An 18,047-nucleotide genomic window follows, 5' to 3' on the forward strand; every position below is an offset into this window, starting at 1 on the left:
CGAGCTCTGCTCAACTATCCCCACAGATCTTCCTGTGGTTGGGATTCTCTGGGCCAGCCCAGAAGCTCCTACCATATCCAGGAAAGTGTGGGGATGGGGTTTGGCCACAGGACTCTTCTCTATCTTCCCGCAAAGCTGTTTGAGTGAGAAGTTTGCAAGCAAAGTAAGGTCTTTGAAGGAAGCTTGGTAACTAGTACTTAGGAACCGGTGCTTGGGAAGTGGGCAGGACAAAGTTTCTGAGCATCGTGGGACACACCGGTCATCCACCACTCAATTAGGGGCATAGAGGGCACATATGTGTCAAACTGCTTAAGAATCGCCAAACCTCGTTATAATTACTGGGCCAACCTGCGGCCCAATGACTGCTTTACTTGAGCTGCTGGCCCCATCTCTTCCCTAGAGTAGAGTGAAGCAATTTAAATTTTCAGTGAAACTCAGATCTTCCATTTGTGTGGTAACAATGAGCTCACAGGTCAAGGACCTTGGTGATTTGCCAAGGAGACTGTTACACATGAGTTACCCATAGTTACCACTGATGGGCCCCGAGGACCCAGGAGTGTGGTTTATTGCCAGCATCTTCATTTCTAACCACTCTGAGAGGGTTGCAAATCACACAAGACTAGTGGGTTAAGGACTCCCCACCCCACCTCATCCAATCCCCGCTGAGAAATACAGGAAGAGAACTCACGTTGCCTTTATCAGAGGGGCTTTCTCTATGGTGGTTCATCTGAGTTCATTTCAGCCCCAGACAGCTGACTTTTTGAGTCAGACAAGTCTACAAGGAACCACCTCATAAAGGAACAAATTGGTTATTTCCCCTGCCCTCTGTCCCCCTTTGCTGCACTCTCTTTAGAAATGAAAAGGGGCCCATGTAACACTGAAATTCTGCTGCTGAGACACTAGTATCATCTTAAGAGCATTTCATTTGTGTTATTTTGGCCCCTATAATTTCTTTAAGGGCAATGGTGAATTTTCTTGTTTGTAATGTTCCAACCCATAAACAGCACCACACTCCACTGCATGCCCCACCCAGGTTACCCTCAATCCAACATCTAGGATGGGAAGTTGAAGGCAGTCATGGGTCATCACTTGAGGCTCACCAAGAGACTTCTGTCCTGGGTCAGTGGTTCCCAAGCTTTAGGGTTCATGAAGTGAAGGGCATGTCAGAACAGATTACTGGGTCCCACCCTCAAGTTTCTGATTCAGTAGGTCTAGGCTGGGGCCTGAGAATTTGCATTTCTAACAGGGTCTCAGAGGATGCTGATGCTGATGGACCAGGGGCCACATTTTAAGAGCCACTGCTCTAGGGAGAGGTCTCATCTGAGAATATTACAGAAGACTAGACCAAAAATACAGGGAGGAAAAGTGGGGACTTGAGTGAGCAGATTTTTATACTTTCCCATTAAAGAGGTGGAGTCTATGTCCTTCCCTCTTGAATCTAGGTGGGCTTTTGATGCTTTGACCAATAGAATACTGTAGATGGAATGCTATGTGACTTCCTAAGCTAGGTCATAAAAGGGCATGCAGCTTCTCAGAACATACATTCTATTCTAGGAGAAAGCAGCCATCACGTAAGAAGACTGACAGCCCTGAAACTGCCATGCTAGAGAGGCCATGTAGGCCCTCTGGTTGATGGTCTCAAATGAGCCTGCTTCCAGCCATCCCCATCATGGCGCCAGACATGTGAGTGAAGCCAACCTGGACTCTCCAGTCGTGTCCACCTGCCAACCGAGTACCAGTGAGGGATCTCAGCTGAAGCCACAAGGAGCAGGATTGCCCATCCAAGCTCTGTCTTAATTCCTAACCAGCAGATTCCATGAGCTAAAATGGCTGTTGTTTTAAGCCACTAAGTTTTGGGGTAGTTTGTTACTCAGCAATAGATAACCAGAATAGTACTCTAGGTTAGAAAGGGTAGGAAGGAAGCAAACTACATGCAGTGAATCAGGAGGAAAGCGCCAAGCCTAGAGGAGCCATTGGCTTGGGTTTGGCGCCCTCTGCAGGAAACATGAATAGAAATCTATCCTCATGCCAGGAGAAACGCCAGAGCTAGGAGGGGCCTCGGTGATCACATGGCCCAGGGTTCTCAACCATGGTGGAGAGCTGGGGTATGTGGAGGTAGTAGACTGATTGCAATAATAGCCATGGTTCTATACCTCCCCACATAGACACCTTTCTAACGTACTTTACAACTCCTCCCATCAACCGGTGGAGTCTATTTCCCCATCCCTTGATTCTAATCTTGGCCCTGTGACTTGCTTTGGCCAAAGACATGTTAGCAGTTGTGACAGAGGCAGTTGTGTTTCCTCTCTCACTCTAGCATCTCTGCCTTTGCCTCGACAATATGCCCTGGCTAGGCTGCCAGAGGATAAGACACATGGAGCCGACCTGAGTTGCCCCAGTTGTGCTGGCCAAGGCCATCCTAGATCAACTGGATTTGTCAACTGTCAGGCATATGAAGGAGGCCAGTCAAGACCAGAACTGTCCAGCCACTCCGGTGTAAATCACTAATCCAGACCTGTGAGCAAAATAAATGCTTATTATTTTAAGCCACTGAGTTTGGGGATGGTTCATTACATGTCATTGTAGTGCCAACAGTTAGCAGAGGGTCAAACACTACCACTTATTTCCCCACTGAGAGTCCTGGTTCAAGTCTAACTCCCATCTCCATCTCAGGAAATAGGAGCCAGTTGCAGAATAAGCAGCAGAGGATTCCCAGCCGAGTTCTCTTAAGGTATAACTGTATTCAATCCAAACTTATGGAGCATCCGTTAGGTGAAAGACACCACAGAGAATTAAAAAGGAATATGGGATCCAAACCGGCAAACCCCGGGCCGCCGAAGCAGAACGTGTGAACTTAACCGCTGCACCACGTGCAGACATGGCACCGCTCATCAAGCCATGCTGAGGCAGGCGTCCCACATATAAAGTAGAGGAAGATGGGCACGGATGTTAGCTCAAGGCCAGTCTTCCTCACCAAAAAGAGGAGGATTGGCAGCAGATGTTAGCTCAGGGCTAATCTTCCTCAAAAATAAATAAATTAATTAATTAAATTTTAAAAAAAGGAATATGGTCAGTACCTACTTAGGAGTTCGCAGTTTATCAGGGGAGCCAAGACCACAAGACAGGCATGGGTATTGCTATATCAGAGGTGTGGAATAGAAGCGGGAGGCAGGATCCTTCCAGCGAGCGGGTGTCAACTGGGGCTCAGAGGTGCATGCGTGTACGTATGGGTGGCATGGCATTCCAGGTGGGGGGAATGGTGAGCTAACAAGCCAAGAGATGTGTAGGGATTCAGTTTAACCCTTTCATGGTTCTCAGACCCAAAGTTAAGCCTGCCTTTCCAGACCAAGGAAACGGCCTCAGATGCCATGTGGCTGGCTAAGGTCATCCTTTAGTTTTGAACTTCACACCTTTTAAAACTGAGGTGTATGTCTAATGATCATAAACTGAAAACTAAAAAGGAATCAATTTAGACAATCAGGCTTAAGCACAAAGGATTCTTAAAAGAACACTACATGTTTCATAGCTTTCTAGTAAAAAATAAAACCCACTAAGACATGAAGTGCATTGCTGACCTTCATTTTTCACTTAAATACAGTGATCTTTTAAGAGAATAAACCAAAAAAACTTCTCACAGCAAATATTTTACATAAATGTAAACATGCACATCTACTTCATAATTAAGCAAAATAAACTTTCAAGCACAAGATTTTAAAAATTATTAAAGAATGAGACAATGAACCCAAGACAGAAATAATAGGAGCAACAAAAATACACATTTCATAACACTTCAATTCAATGGTCTTGTCTTCCAACCTACTGGTTAGCGCCTGAGTTTCAGAAATCCTACCCTCCTTGCCGAACGGACACATCCAATTTGGCTGTACCTAATAGATATCCACATAACAGACTACTCCTCTTCCAAAATAATGGAATAAATACATCTCACACCCCCCCCCCCCCCCCCCGCACACACACACACACACCCCACTTAGCCAGCTTCTCAAATAGAGAAGTAAGGATTTTGGTATTTTCAAGTTTTCCCACCACTGAAGCACATACATATTAACACCACACACAGAAAAAATGATTTGCTATAGAAATAAAATAACGAGTGGCATCATTACAAATCTCTAGCTTGTTTGTACTAAGTTTCCCCAAATCACGTCTTTATGTGTCTTTACTTTCCATGGCTCCTCGGGTACTTTGGACTTAAGTCTTTACACCTCACCTAATGACCCACAGTATAGCAGCCATTGTATGGGACAAAGAAAAAGAAATTTTAACAATTCAGTTAGACTTCAAAATCATGAAAATCAGCATGGATAGTTTCAGCTGTCTCCAAATGCCTGGAATGTTTTCTCTCTGTCTACCCTCTGTACTCCACTGGTTGGTTTTCTGCCTCCTCCCCAGCAGGCTAAAAGCATCTGAATGTCTATTCCTGTGGACACCCAGGGAACAGAGATGAGAATGATGGTCGCTGCTTTTAAGACTTCACACCAACCAGACTCAAGCAAGAGGAAAGTCAGTATGTACGCACAGCACTCCAGGCGGCTGAAACGAAAGGCAGAGTCCAGGAAGACTACCGCCTACAGAGCCTCGGGAGCAGGACCGGTGGGGAGGGGGAGGAGAGACTGAGAAGGCACAGAGGCAGGAAGAACAAATCCAGTTTGGCTGGCATGAGGGTACTCGTGAGTAATAGTCTGTGAGGCCAAATGCTTGATTTCCAAAAAGAAAAGATTCCTTCCCCTGGTGGGTAAAGCTGGAGGGCGGGGGGAGAGAACCACCGAAGGCTTTGTGCAGAGAACAACACGGGAGCCGTGCTGGAGGAAACGGTGTGGTGCCAAGTGGGATGGATGACGGAGAGGGTCTGAAGCTTGGAAAGCTTGACTCACCAAGCCCCAGTGCCACATGCAAGCATTTCCTATAGAAACAAACAGCTTGACCCGACATGCCAAAAACCACAGTTCTGTCTATATAATCAAGACTCTGGGAGAAAAAATAAAGAGAGGCATAGATAGATATTTTCAGTTCAAGTTCCTGGAACCTGCCCAAGCTTGAGCAAGTTAAGAGCAGTGAGACAATTTCCACATCCAGTAACAATTCAAGTCTCCCAATCGTGACCCTCACCTTCCCTGAGCTGTCATTACAAGGAATTATAAAGCTATTATCAATTCATTATAAATAAGTTCCTATCTGCCATTAAATCCACTGAAACCCCACAATGGGCTGAGAACCCACCCCAGGGTACCAGCATGTACCTATTACCTACCCTTGGTAGAGTGGTGTGAGCGTGCTGCTAGACAATGGCTCCTGGCCCACATCTCCAGCTCACTGGGGTCACTATGTGATGAAACAGGTGACTCTACAAGGCTCAACTCTAACCAAGCCCCCACCACGCATCATCTAATTTCTTTCTAGGTCCAGACTGCCTCCCTCCACTAGCTGGGGAGGCAGAGGCCATCTGAGTGGAGCAACCCGAGGAAGGAAAATCATTTCTCATGTTCTTGATACCCACTGAATCATAGATGGAAATTTCTCAAGACATATTCACCCAAATTACAGAAATGGGCTACTCCATACTAATAACAGGACAATATATCACACATTCACTCAATAGGGAACATTTACTAGCGACCAGTTTCCTGCAACAACAGATTCATTTGGAAACTGCACGTTGCAGAAGGCAATCTTGTGACTTTCTTCTAGTTGTATATAAAAAGTAGAAATTGGTCTGGGCGTCAGGCACAAACAGTGGTACAAAAGCATGAACGGAAATACCTTATCAAAGAATGTGCTCGTTTCATACTGCAGAGCTCCTATCTAGCTTCTGGGTTTTGGAAACCTGCTGCTGGTTCACTTGTTTAGAAAGTTTCTTCACTACACCTCTCACCCACTCCTATCTCCCCCTACTAAAATCCACTGAGTGAAGACCTAGTATGGATCCACATGGAACTAAAAGCCCCGATCACTGAGTAATACGCATCAGCACAGTGGCTGCTGGTTTAATCTGCTCACCCAGCCTCATGTATTTAGGTGTCTGGATCTGAATCTGAGCTAGAAGTACCCAACACTTTTGTCTTTTGGAATCCAATAAAAGCTCCAACGTACATCTGTAAGTCTCATGTATAAGAAGCTCTGGTTCCAATAAATGAGATTCAAGGGAGGGAGCAGTGGGAAAAGCCTGGACTGGGGCCAGGAGACTGGCTGGAAACCAGCTGTTTTTCCCTTATTTGTAAACAAGGAGGCTGAAGTAGCAGAGCTCCAGCTCCGACCCAGCTGACACTCTGGGCTCCATCTTGGAGTCCGTTTCTACACAGGCGTGTCAGGCTGGGTCAGACAAACTTCCTCACCACTTTGTGTCAACAACGTAAAGTGGTTTTAACATACTTCTATGCTGCAGTTTAAGGTTTTCCTCTCTCCTACCCCTCGAAGACTGTGTTTCACTTCACTGGTGCAGGCCACTTGGCCAAACTAGTGGTTGCTGAGGTTTAAAACTAAATCACTAGTCTGGTGAAGATATGGCCTTCGTGTAACCTAGACCAGGGCACATTTGTCTGTTCTTCATTAACAGTGTTAACCAAATAGAAATATAACTGTTAGTTCTTCTATAGATCTACTTAAACTTTGAAACACGAGATTGTTCAAAAATTACATGAGAAATTCACCCATTACCACTAAGTTAAAGACTTGAATATCTGAGAGCTCCGGAGCCTCAAACTCCTACTACAGTCTCTGATCCACGACATTTTCCTCCTGGCAATGGACTCCGTGCTAAAGTAGCCTGGTCTTGCAGCATATTTGTGCACCAAAAAGTTGATTTCAAAAGATCCGGCTCTAGTCATCACTGTCACTGCCAGACTCACTCAACTGCAAGTCATTTCCTATAAAAAGAAAACAGAATCAAACCAAAAGTACACAGTTTAAAACAACATCCCCACAATTTTTTGGTTGACTGCCTTGGCTATCACACCCCAGTAAAACCAGGCCAATTAAATTTAATTAGGGAGGAAAATCAATTTGGCTCAGTGACAAAACTGGTACAGTCAACATTTTTAAAGAAATGCTATTTTTGTTACCTGCAAAGCCCAGCAATGCTCCTTACTGGTATAGAACGGGGAGGAATAGACTAGACAGCTTTTAAATGTGTTAATAAATAGCAAAGAAATATTTACAAATAACTAATTCACTGTCTAGCAGAATTGGTCACATTAAGTTGCTTTATAAAAGCTAAAACACCACCAAATTGGGCTTCCCGTTAAGGAAGCTGACTACCGTTTATACCAATAGTATGCTAATCCAACATGGGCCCTGGTACACCTCTTTTCAGGAAATTCACTTAACTTTAAACCTCAAGTCAGAACAAACGAGCTTCGTAAAGCCTCAAATTTTGGTTTAGCGTGCAGAATTTAGGCTTTGGGAGTGAAGAAGATAAGTACCCCACATTTCAATCTAACGGAACAACAACAGGACCCCAGTTGATATCACTTGGATTACAACAAAAGTGAACTTCTGTATTTCTGAGTTGCTAATCGTTAGGCCACCTCTTCTCAAACTTTGTTCTGAGGGCCCTGGGACCCCTGAGATCCTTTTAGAAGAATCTGAGCCCGAGGTCCTTTCTTTTCTAACTACATATCTGTGTGATGCCAGATTTCCTTTATATATCTCAATCTAAACAACTTATGGCAACAGACTGAATTCAGAAGCAGATGTAAGAATCCAGCTTTCTACTAAGCCAGACCTTAAAGAGATTTGCAAAATTTTAAAGCAACGTTACTCATTGAACTAAATATTTTTGTATTTGGAAAATTTATTTTTCATAAAAAAATGTTATTTTTGCTAGCATGATGGTTTATTATTGTTCTTTTAAATGAATTATTGGATATCTTAAATATATCTCAGTTTTAATTTCTAATATGGTAAATATTGATAGATATAAGCCACACACACAAAAGTTCTTTGGGGTCCTCAATAATTTTTACAATAAAGAGGTCTGAGACCAAAAAATGTGACAACTGCTGTTCTAGACTCAGGGAAGGCAACGGGGGCATGGCAACAGCTGGTCACTCCTAATCAGCACGAGCAAGATCTCTTACAAAGTAAGATGATGTGCATGTAACAGGTCAGTGTAATTGGAGTTGAAAATCCAGCTTTGAAATTTCTTATATAACTGATTTGATCCAGGTTCAAACTGATCCATTTGTTTTTTGGGGAGAAGATTTAATACAGGTTACCACTCAGGAAAACCACCTTATTATTACTTTGTGTATTTTTACATCAGGGTTTAGCAAACTTGTGCTATTTACTGTGATTTTAGGGTTTTTAAGTTGGTTCCGGTTGACAATTTTGGTTTAAATAGTTCTAGTATATAACCTTATTGTATATGAGGTATCCAGAGAGTAAATTCTTGCCATTCAAAGAGCTGAAGGACAAGAGGACCTGGAGCCATAAAGAGCTAAAAGGCGTTACAGGCAGGTAGGTAGATAACACCTACGGTGCCATTTTTTGCTCTTTCCTTCTAGGAGGAAGGAATAATTTAGCAGTGACTGGGCAAAATGAGGAACTGAGTTAAAGCTGCAGTGGCTGTCTGGTACTTTTCCACTATGAATACCAAACTCCCAGTGTGAAACTTCCTAACCCTAACCAAAGGAAAAGAGCATCAAAGTACACCCTGACATCCAGAATCTGGGCCCATATCTTGGGATAGCAGACAATATCCTTAAGTGATACCACAACCATGTTGAACTGACTAAGATAGAAGAGCAGGGCCTAGTGTAGTGGCTCTCCAGTCGGGGTGATTTTGAACCCCCAGGAGACATTTGGCAACGTCTTCAGACATTTTTGGTTAACGTAACTCAGAGAGAAGAGGAGGGTGCTTCTGGCATCTAAAGAATAGAGGCCAGGAATACTCTTAACTACCCTACAAAGCATAGGACAGCTTCCCACAACAAAGACTGATCTGGCCTGAAATGTCTGTAGTGCTGAGGGTGAGAACTATCTTTGCCTGTTCCACAGTAACAGGGTTAACTAGGTTAGCTTTCCCACTATTGCCTCCAGACCTTCCAACCTCCTCAAAGGAAGTCATACCACAGGAGAACATTCACTAGGATTCTGGAGGGAGAAGAGTGTAGAGAGCCAGCACTCTCCCCATCTCCAAACAAAGAAACTTGTTCTCGTTCTTGTTTTTCTCTGCTTTACTATCAACTGCATTGAAAGCCACCCAGACACTACAACGTCGCTTCCTTTCCCTCTTGCCAAAGGCTAGTTGGTCTCCAAATCTATCCTAATGGCACAGGTTCCCAGGTCTGTGGGCTGTGGGACACCACAGCCTGGAGTCACCGTGTTCTTGGGACTGTAAAAAGAACTGGAGGCGGGGGACAGTAAGCTGGCAGGCAGCAACCCTAAAGCCTGGTATATGCAAAAATAAAGAACGTAGCTGGTCATGTTTCAGCATTTCCCAGAATTCATAAAACCTAATTTGTGCCAGTGGGAAAAAAGGAAAGAGAAAGAACAGATTTTAGTTTTCTGCTTCCCTTTTTTACTGTTTGGTAACTTACTCCTTTCTGCTCCAAATTATCTTTGTCAGGATCCTTTCTTATGCCTTAAACATTTTCAGGTTTATAGATTCTTGTGTAAGATAAACAGAGCTGTATCTCCAGCCTGACATGCCACCCCTCTCTCAGCCAGCAAAGGGAAAGCACACTTACTGAGCGTGTTCATGAGCTGGTTGCTTCCCTGCGGCCGGCTGGTTCCGTTGGCGACAGCGGGCCTGCTATTGTAGGGCTGCTGGTGTGAAGGCTGCGGAGGAGATGCAGGGCCGTTGTCCTCACCTCCACTGCTGGAGCTGTCATCATCGCTTCCTGATGAGCTGTCAGAGTCTGAGGAGCTGCTCCCGCTGCTGCTGCTCATCTGTTCAATAATGTCAACTTCGGCCCTCAGCTCTGGAATAAAATGACAGGCCGGGGGTCAGTCTGCAACCATTCTCAAGGCAGCACACTGACCTTCTGCAAACAGTAAATCAGCCAAGCCAACAGCAACAAGGACTAAGTGAAAACGAACTCCTACTTCTCAAGTACTTAGCAATGGACAAACAAAATGACCAAAACCAACACAGGAAAACACCTAACCTGTCTCCAGAGGACAATGGAAACATTAAATTCACCCAGAAAGCAAACTGTTTCGGATAATGACTGTCCTGTGTAAGAAATGAATTGTCTGTTTTGCCTTTATCTACTAAAATTTGTGAATTACAGGATTGAACACCAAATAAGAGAAGTGCAATATCATGCTAAGGGGCTGAACAATATACAACAAGGAATTGGAAGGTGTGAGTGCTTGTTTCGGATCTACCTCTAACCAGCAGGCAGACCCAGGTGGAAGTCAACACATTTTCCAAAACACTCCGGAAGAATGACGGGCCAGAGCAGACAGCCCCTGGGGTCCTTTCCATCTTCCCATGAAAAACGGAGGCTCGCAGGAGGAACCATGGTGACTGAAGAATAATGGTGGACCAATTGCTCCTCAGCCCTCTTTACACATTTGAGGGACAGCCATACCTATCAGGTACTGCATTTTCACAGATGAAAAGCCGGGAAGGAAAGACAGGTTTGAGCTAACCATTTCAATGTCACCGAATACAGTAAGGATACATGACAGGATCCATCCAGAAAGAGGCCAGTTTCCTGTCCAAACACACCATGTGGCCTTAAATGGCTGTGGTTCCCTTAAGCATAAGTGGTAACAATTAACCTCTCATAGTCCAATTCCTGTTCAACTGAGGGGAAACCTTCCATAAGCAGCATTCCCACACCCATGAAGAAAAAACATCAAGAGGCGTAATAACCGCACCGCTAGAGAGTGATGTTTGCTAAAAGACAGTATTTCTATAAGGTGGAAACGGCAAACTCCCAAGGATAACTCTTCATCTTTCCCTGTTTACTAGTATTATGTATTTCATTTTTTTTCATGAAACTTTACAAATACGAAATATGACATTTACCCCCATAACTTCCCAAGAGTCTGGACAACTAAAACCGTCCATCGTATGAGAGAAAAGCCAAAGCAACCTTCTTTGTCTCAGGTATGCATCGGATACAGCCTGAGCAGACCTCTAAATCTTTCTAGGCCAATGGCCATTTCCACTGGTCCTCATGGCACTTTCATATTTACGTATTTCGTGTTAGTACAAAGCACTCGTCATGGTATTTTAAATGTCTCTCTAACCTAGATACTATATGAACACCAGTCCATTTGGTTTTCACTCCCAGCACCTTGGAATTTTCTTTTCTAAAGCCTTAAAGGTATGCCACATCGACCTTTAGATGGCAGTCGTGCTTGTTTAAGTCCTGAGCCTCTAACCAGAAAGCTGCAAAGGCAGCCAATACTCAAGTCACCGTTCCTGAACTCCCTCTTGGCAAATGAGACAAGTGGTAAAAGGCCCCACCTCCATCACCACTGGAACGGTGAACTCTGTAGAAAGTTCTTCAATGGCAGAGAATGCTCATCCCGTCATATCAACATGGCAGCCTTGTGATCTCCACAGAAACACCAATACCCTACTCCAAGTTGCTATCATGGTTCCAGAAAATGCTCCCTACCTCTTTTGATGTCATCCAGCTGAGGTTCAGGTGAGGGGTTATCTTTCAAGGGAGAAGTTTTGGGTCCAACTGGAGGCTTCGTTGGAGCTCTGAATGGCATAGGTGGTGGAGGCGGTGGTGGCTGTGACGGCTGCGGGGGGCGAGAGGGCTGCTGTTCCATTCGGGCTTGGATTTTACTGCTCCCCTCAGCCCTGAAATGAGATACAGACATTACGTCAGAGAAGCAAAAACAGTGGTCCTCACATTTATCCAGGTGACCGAGCACCTGGAAGTCTCTGCAGAATTCCATGCTTTTAACAAACTGCTTCAAAATATTGATATTTATAATTTTATCACATGAACTACTCATTCAACAACTGTCTATTGCATTCCAGTACTGCATTATGCACCAGAGAAACAGAGATGAATAAAACTGGCTTGCTGCCCTCAAGGAGCTCATTTTATAACAAGAAGCAGAGAAAACAGATAGGTAGAATACAATGTCACATGAGAACCCATTTTACTTGCAGAAAGTACAACTACATGACTTGTAAACAATACAGAGCTATAATCACAAGTGTATGAGTTACTAAATAAAACTGGCTCTTGAAATACTGGCCAGTTTGCAAATTTTTCCATTATCTACTTGCTGCTTGCTCATTTTGTGACAATCCAGCTCTTGCTGGCAGACAAGCAAAGCATTCCACCCCAAATTGAGAAGATCCTACCCATTAACTATTTATTTATTTTTGGTTTTTTTTAAGATTTTATTTTTTCCTTTTTCTCCCCAAAGCCCCCCAGTACATAGTTGTATATTTCTCGCTGTGGGTTCTTCTAGTTGTGGTATGTGGGACGCTGCCTCAGCGTGGTTTGACGAGCAGTGCCATGTCCGTGTCCAGGATTCGAACCAACAAAACACTGGGCCGCCCGCAGCGGAGCACACGAACTTAACCACTCGGCCACGGGGCCAGCCCCTCATTAACACTTTATTTTGTAAATGGATCAGCCTAGCACTTTTCAAACTTTAGTGTGCACACAAATTACCTGGGGAGCTCATTAAAATGCAGACTCTGACTTAGTAGGTCTTAAAATTCTACTTCTGCACTTTAAACAAGCATCCAAGTGATAAAATGCTGCTAGTCCCCAGACGACACTGAGTAGTAAGAGAAATGCCCACAACTATCAGCTCTGGGAGGAGTAACACCAACCGCCTGAGGGAGCTGGGTTTAGGGAAATCACAGTCTCACTAATCCCCAGTCTCTGCATCTCTGTGTGTTTCTAAAAAGGAGAACAACAGTACCTTTCCAAAAGCTATTTGCAAAGATTAGATAAGATAATGCACAAAAAAACATCTAGCATAGTGCCTGGCACATGATAACCCCTCAGCAATTGGTAGCTACTTCTATTTTCTTGTGGAATGAGTGAAGAAAAATGGCTTGAGGAAGCATAAACAGAAAAACATAAGGCTATACCACTCTCTTTAAAACTTAATTACTATGTTACAATAATTGCTGTATCACAATGTAACAGAACCACTGGGTTACTTCTACTTGTAGCATGAATTTTTGTCTTTAAAATAAAATCTCCTTGGCTTCATATTAGCTGTGTAATGCCTGTTACATTAAATGTTAAAGAGAGCTCACTATTCCAAAAAATTGGCAAAGTTTTATTTTGGTATTATAATGACCTCAAATATATCTTGTAAAAAATTAATGTTTTCACTCTAATCAAGAATATATATTATTCAATTATTCTTTCATAATTATAAGTCTGTAAACTTAAACTTTATCCCTTAGGTGGTACTATACCAACAATCTTGAGATTAACAGAATTGATTTAACTATAAAGTAAGGCCCTTTCCCCAATGGCTTCCACGTTTCAGGTCTTAAAAGATTATTTCTTTTTATCTCATTTGAGGAAAAGATATTTTATTGATCTGTGTGAGAAGACACAGATGGATTTGCTGAGATTGTTGACAGGACACTGAGTACCCAGATGCTCGCATCCTTATAAAATAACTGAACAGATAATGCAAAGATATAGAAACATCAATCTGTATCTGATTATTCACATACCTTGTTTTCTTGACCTGAATGCTGCTACTGAGCTTTTCCAGCACATATTCCCCAGTGTCATGATTAATAATGAGCACGCAGTCTTTCTGATAAGGCCGTTTGTTCCCCTTGAACACAGTCATTGGTGGTGTGGATCCCTATATGCCACAAAAGAGTACGATGATCAAACTACACACACCAGTTATGAATATCAAAACTGAATTTACAGGAGATCTACCTCATCAAACCAAATTAGAGCGACTGAAAAAGGATAGAATAACTGACTGGTATTTTAACTCTCTCTGACTTCCCAGGCAAAAATAAAGAAAGGGGAAATGATACTATAGCAAGAATCTGACGGTTCAACTGGTTCTAAGAAATCAAGAACGGTTATATTACTGTACATTTTTCCAGGGCTTCAGGAAATGTTACAAATAATGGTAAAGTATGAACTGAGAAAAAGAAAGTAACCATTACTTGTATGACACTGAGTAGAGCTTTCATTATGAGAAGTAAAACTAGTGAGTGATCGCTATATTTCCTTGTAAGTGGAGGGTCCAGGGCTTCCCCCTCATGCCAAGTAAACAACAGAACATTCCCCAAGGGGAGCTCACCATTCTGGTTAGCTCAGAGTACGTACATCGTGCCACCACTCAGCTGCCAAAGCCCTTCACTCGCTATCCCATTGCTCTCAGGCCAAAGACAAAATCTTCAAAGCAGCCAGCCGGCCCTTCAGCCTCACCTGCACCACTCGCCCCTCGCTCTGCAGGCTCCAGAGCAGAAGGGGGATGGCCTTCTCTCAGACCCTCAAGGTCTTTCTCGCAGGGCTTTAACAAGGCTTCTGCCTGCAACATCCTGCCCCTCTCTTTTAACTACTCATGCTTCAAATCTGCTCAAAGCTCACTGCCTGAGGGAAGCCTTGATTTTCTAAAACAAGTGCTATGTTTTCTTGTATTTATTTAAACTCCAGACCATAAGCTCCACAAGAGCAAGAAATGTGCTTGTTTTGTTCAAGATTGTATTCTCCCTGCCTAGTAATGGGCCAGCACACAGTAGATACTCAATTAATATTTGCCAAATACAGGATCTAATCCCCTGTATAGAATCAAAAACTGCTTGGCTCCTTGACTCCTTATTCATACGGTAAAAATTTAGAGTTGGAAGCGACCTTAGGGACCATTTATCCAACCCTTTCATTTTACATTTGGGAAACTAAGGTCCAGAGAGAGATGATGTAACCTGCCAGAGGCAACAGGTAATGAAAGAGCAGCTTGAACTGGCAGACAAGCAAGTCTCCTCAGCACAAAGCTTCCCAGGTCCCCCGTCCAGAGCCTTTCCATTCTATCACCAGTTAGCAAGAATTTCCTGGGCTCCAGGACAGGGCTGTGACATGCAATGACACATGGTCTTAAGCGTATTTTGTCTGATCCCTCGGGCTTTGTGATCAGAGTGCCACCTTGGGCAAGGCTTCAAAAAAGCCTCCCTCTGCAAGGGTTCTCAATTCAGCTTTTAACTGGGTTCCTCATCCCTAAATTAGCTGAATGCTCTAAACTTCTGGTTCCTGCCTGAAACTATCAGCTGCACCTCACCCCTTGCCAGATATACATAAGATGTCAATCCTGTCCTGCGTGCCTGCCTGCACCCTGGCTGGCTGGCCCACACTCCTGAACTGTTGTTGCCGTACGTCAACAGGGCACCTAGGGCTCTTCTCTTTGGAGCTGCTTGGGGGAAAAGCTATGCATGTCTAAAGGAGGGGTTAGGTGTCCCGATAGGAACCTGTCTACTTTGTAGCAAATGGGCAAATGGGAGCTTGGGGAAAATGGCAAAGAATCATTTTTTTATTTAATCATCTGGGAAGCATTAATTCCATCCCACCCTACCTCGGAAAATTCTATTTTTCCTTATGTTGGCGCTTCGAAATCTAGAAATTTTTAAACAGTGGAAATTAAAATTGCAATAACAGAATATGACAAATCACTCTGATGCCACATTAAAAACAACAACAACAAAGGAATAAACTTACAGGGATATGTGGCAGCGTGATTGTGACTTCATCTCCTTTGCCAACCTGAAGCTCTCCTTCACAGGAAGTGTCTATAGATGCTGGCTTAAAGTCATCTAAAGAGAAAGGAAAAACAGCATTTATCCACCTGGTTACTTATACTAAGGGCTTCCTGGGAATTCTCATTTAAGAATTAAAATTTTTTTATCACTCAGGTAAATGGAAAATACTAGTAAATTAGAATTTTTAAAAAACTATTTCATTGTGGAAAACTTCACATATACAAAAACAGAGAGAATCGTACAATGAGCCCCTGTGTACCATCACCCAGCTTCAACAATTACCAACTCTTGGACAATCGTATTTCATCTATACCTCCACATACTTCTCTCATCCCCACTGGATTTTTTTGGGGGCGGGGAAGCTAAAATTTATATACCATTTTATTAAGCAAAGACATTCCCCTTCCCTAAGTGTAGATGAAAATTAATGCCTTATTAGCCATAAAAAGGTCTTTTATTAGCGTTGTTGTAAGGATCAAAAGCAACCGAGCATATTAAAAAGATTCTGTAATTGTAAAACCCTATGTGAAATACGCAAGGCCACAGCATCATATGAGCTGATTTCATTTTGCACAGAACTGTCAAAATTAGGATTTGCCACACTCAAGTTCCACAGCTTTACCAAAGCTACACCCTGTAGATGTTCAGGGCAGACGGGTGAGCTGTATCTCCAAAGGCTAACTGCGCCCATGTTTCTGAATTGCAGTTAAAGTACAACATGAACAGCCATCTTACTCCCTTTTCACACACACCTGCCTCAAACTGCAGGCCAGGTGCATATGTGAAGGGTCTCACTTAAATCCCATGTTGCCCTTCACTCTACTAAAACATCAACTTAGTAAACTGTTCAAGAAATGATGCTCTTATCACATTCCCAATAGCCTCCCTCTGAAAGAGCTGATCTGCTGTCAGTAGGAAGCACAGTAATGGCATGGCAAGTGACCACACAAAGATGGAACTTCATTATTTAACACACCCTCTTCCAATGTGTTGAGTCACATCTACTAGCTCCTTTCACAAAAACAAGTCTCAACCAGAATTAGGGCTACCAAGAGGGAAACCAGGAGCCTGTGAATCACAGAGGGATGCTCAGTCAGCCAATTCCTAACAGCCAAATCTTTACCCAGGACATAGAGTGGAAGCGCCCTCCCTCCACAGAGACTGTAATCATGCAGAAAAAGAAGGTTCAGCATAATAACTATGTTGACATTCCTTGCCTGTTCTCTACTGCTTCCAAACATAGATCAAGCTTTAACTTATTCCAGGCTCACAAATTCTGATCTTATTCTTCATCCACAAGGGACTTGGTGCTGAGGCAAAGGCAGGGTACTATAGGCAACCTCAAAAGACATCAAAGTCAAAAGAGGCACGCAAAGCAGATGGAGGGAGACTCCGCTGGGGCGCAGTGAGGATGCAGATTCTCTGGCTGCAGAGGGGATGAAGCGCAGTGTCAGGGTGGCCAGAATCAAGACGGCGAGGAAAGAAAGCTAGGGAAATAGAAGAAGAGAATGGAATAGGAGGAAGTGGATGAGGCTCAGGAGCAAACAGGAGTCCTGTAAATGTGGAGAACCCCAGTGGGTTATCAGAGAGGTGATGGAGTAGAGACAGAAGAACTGGAGTCTGATGCGGGGTCACAGTCTTTCAGTAATAAAGAGGGGGGAGGTCGGGCATAAGGAAGAGCTGGGTGGGGGAATGAAGAAGAAACGGGCCAATGACCTTCGCAAGAAGAGTTTGAGACAAGGCAGAAGAGTTGGGAGTGACGACACGTTTGGTTTGGGAAGAGTAAGCTGAAAAAAGAAGGGCAAGAATTGAGGTCCCGGAGGATCCGGGCTAAGGGAGAAGGGAGCTGACGTTGGCACCGGTACCCTGGACTCGGGAGGGCCGAGGGAGGAAAGGAGGCAGCGCGGGTGGGAGAGGCGGCTGAGCCGGAGAAGGGGACAGCGGGAAGCGCCGACTTACAGCGAATGGTGTGGAAGGAGGCCCGCGGCCGCTTCTCGAAGCTCTCCCCGAGCAGCAGGCAGTGTTCCTCGCGGTCCAGCAGCGGGTTCGCGGTCCCGTTCATGGCCCCGCACCGGCCTCGCGCCCGGACCGGCGCTCTCCGGGCGCGGCCGCGGCCCCAGCCTCCGGCGCCGGCGTCCGGTAGGACGCAGCTCCCCGGACACGGCTCCGGAACGCACAGCGAGCCCAGCCGGCGGCCAACCGGGGCCGGTAGCAAACCCCTTCCTCCGCGTCGGGCTGCGGAAACACTCTGCGGAAGCCAGGCCGCGGCACTTCCGGCGCTGGGGAGGGACTTCTGGGTCCGGAGCGGAAGTGGCGGGGGCGGGGCCATGAGGGAAGAACTCGGCCGGAGCTT

At 44.4% G+C, this 18,047-nt stretch overlaps 1 protein-coding gene and 1 long non-coding RNA gene across 2 annotated transcripts; one reads left to right on the forward strand and one right to left on the reverse strand.

The window, feature by feature from the left end:
* The first annotated feature begins 25 nt into the window (after positions 1–25).
* Positions 26–2,546, forward strand: LOC103568041 (uncharacterized). Its single transcript, XR_548836.2, has 3 exons — positions 26–163; positions 1,555–1,683; positions 2,318–2,546. It is a non-coding gene; the product is annotated as an uncharacterized lncRNA (long non-coding RNA).
* A 937-nt stretch (positions 2,547–3,483) lies between these two features.
* EAF1 (ELL associated factor 1) lies at positions 3,484–18,023 on the reverse strand. The gene is made up of 6 exons (XM_008544814.2): positions 17,654–18,023; positions 15,654–15,748; positions 13,652–13,788; positions 11,598–11,788; positions 9,708–9,941; positions 3,484–6,884 (listed from the first exon to the last, which is right to left on the reverse strand). Exons 1-6 carry the CDS (start codon positions 18,021–18,023, stop codon positions 6,838–6,840), a joined length of 1,074 nt encoding a protein of 357 aa, XP_008543036.2. The 3' UTR covers positions 3,484–6,837.
* Between the last annotated feature and the right edge of the window lie 24 nt (positions 18,024–18,047).

The sequence above is a fragment of the Equus przewalskii genome, chromosome 15 (assembly GCF_037783145.1).
Source record: "Equus przewalskii isolate Varuska chromosome 15, EquPr2, whole genome shotgun sequence".
NCBI lineage: Eukaryota > Metazoa > Chordata > Mammalia > Perissodactyla > Equidae > Equus > Equus przewalskii.

Excerpts from the sequence above, each read along its gene's own strand:
- EAF1 (XM_008544814.2), bottom strand. The coding sequence starts at position 18,023 with ATGGCCCCGCCCCCGCCACTTCCGCTCCGGACCCAGAAGTCCCTCCCC. Across the intron at positions 15,749-17,653 it reads CTCCTTCCACACCATTCGCT|ATGACTTTAAGCCAGCATCT; the intron begins GTAAGTCGGCGC and ends CTTTCTCTTTAG. Across the intron at positions 13,789-15,653 it reads TCACGCTGCCACATATCCCT|GGATCCACACCACCAATGAC; the intron begins GTAAGTTTATTC and ends TGTGGCATATAG.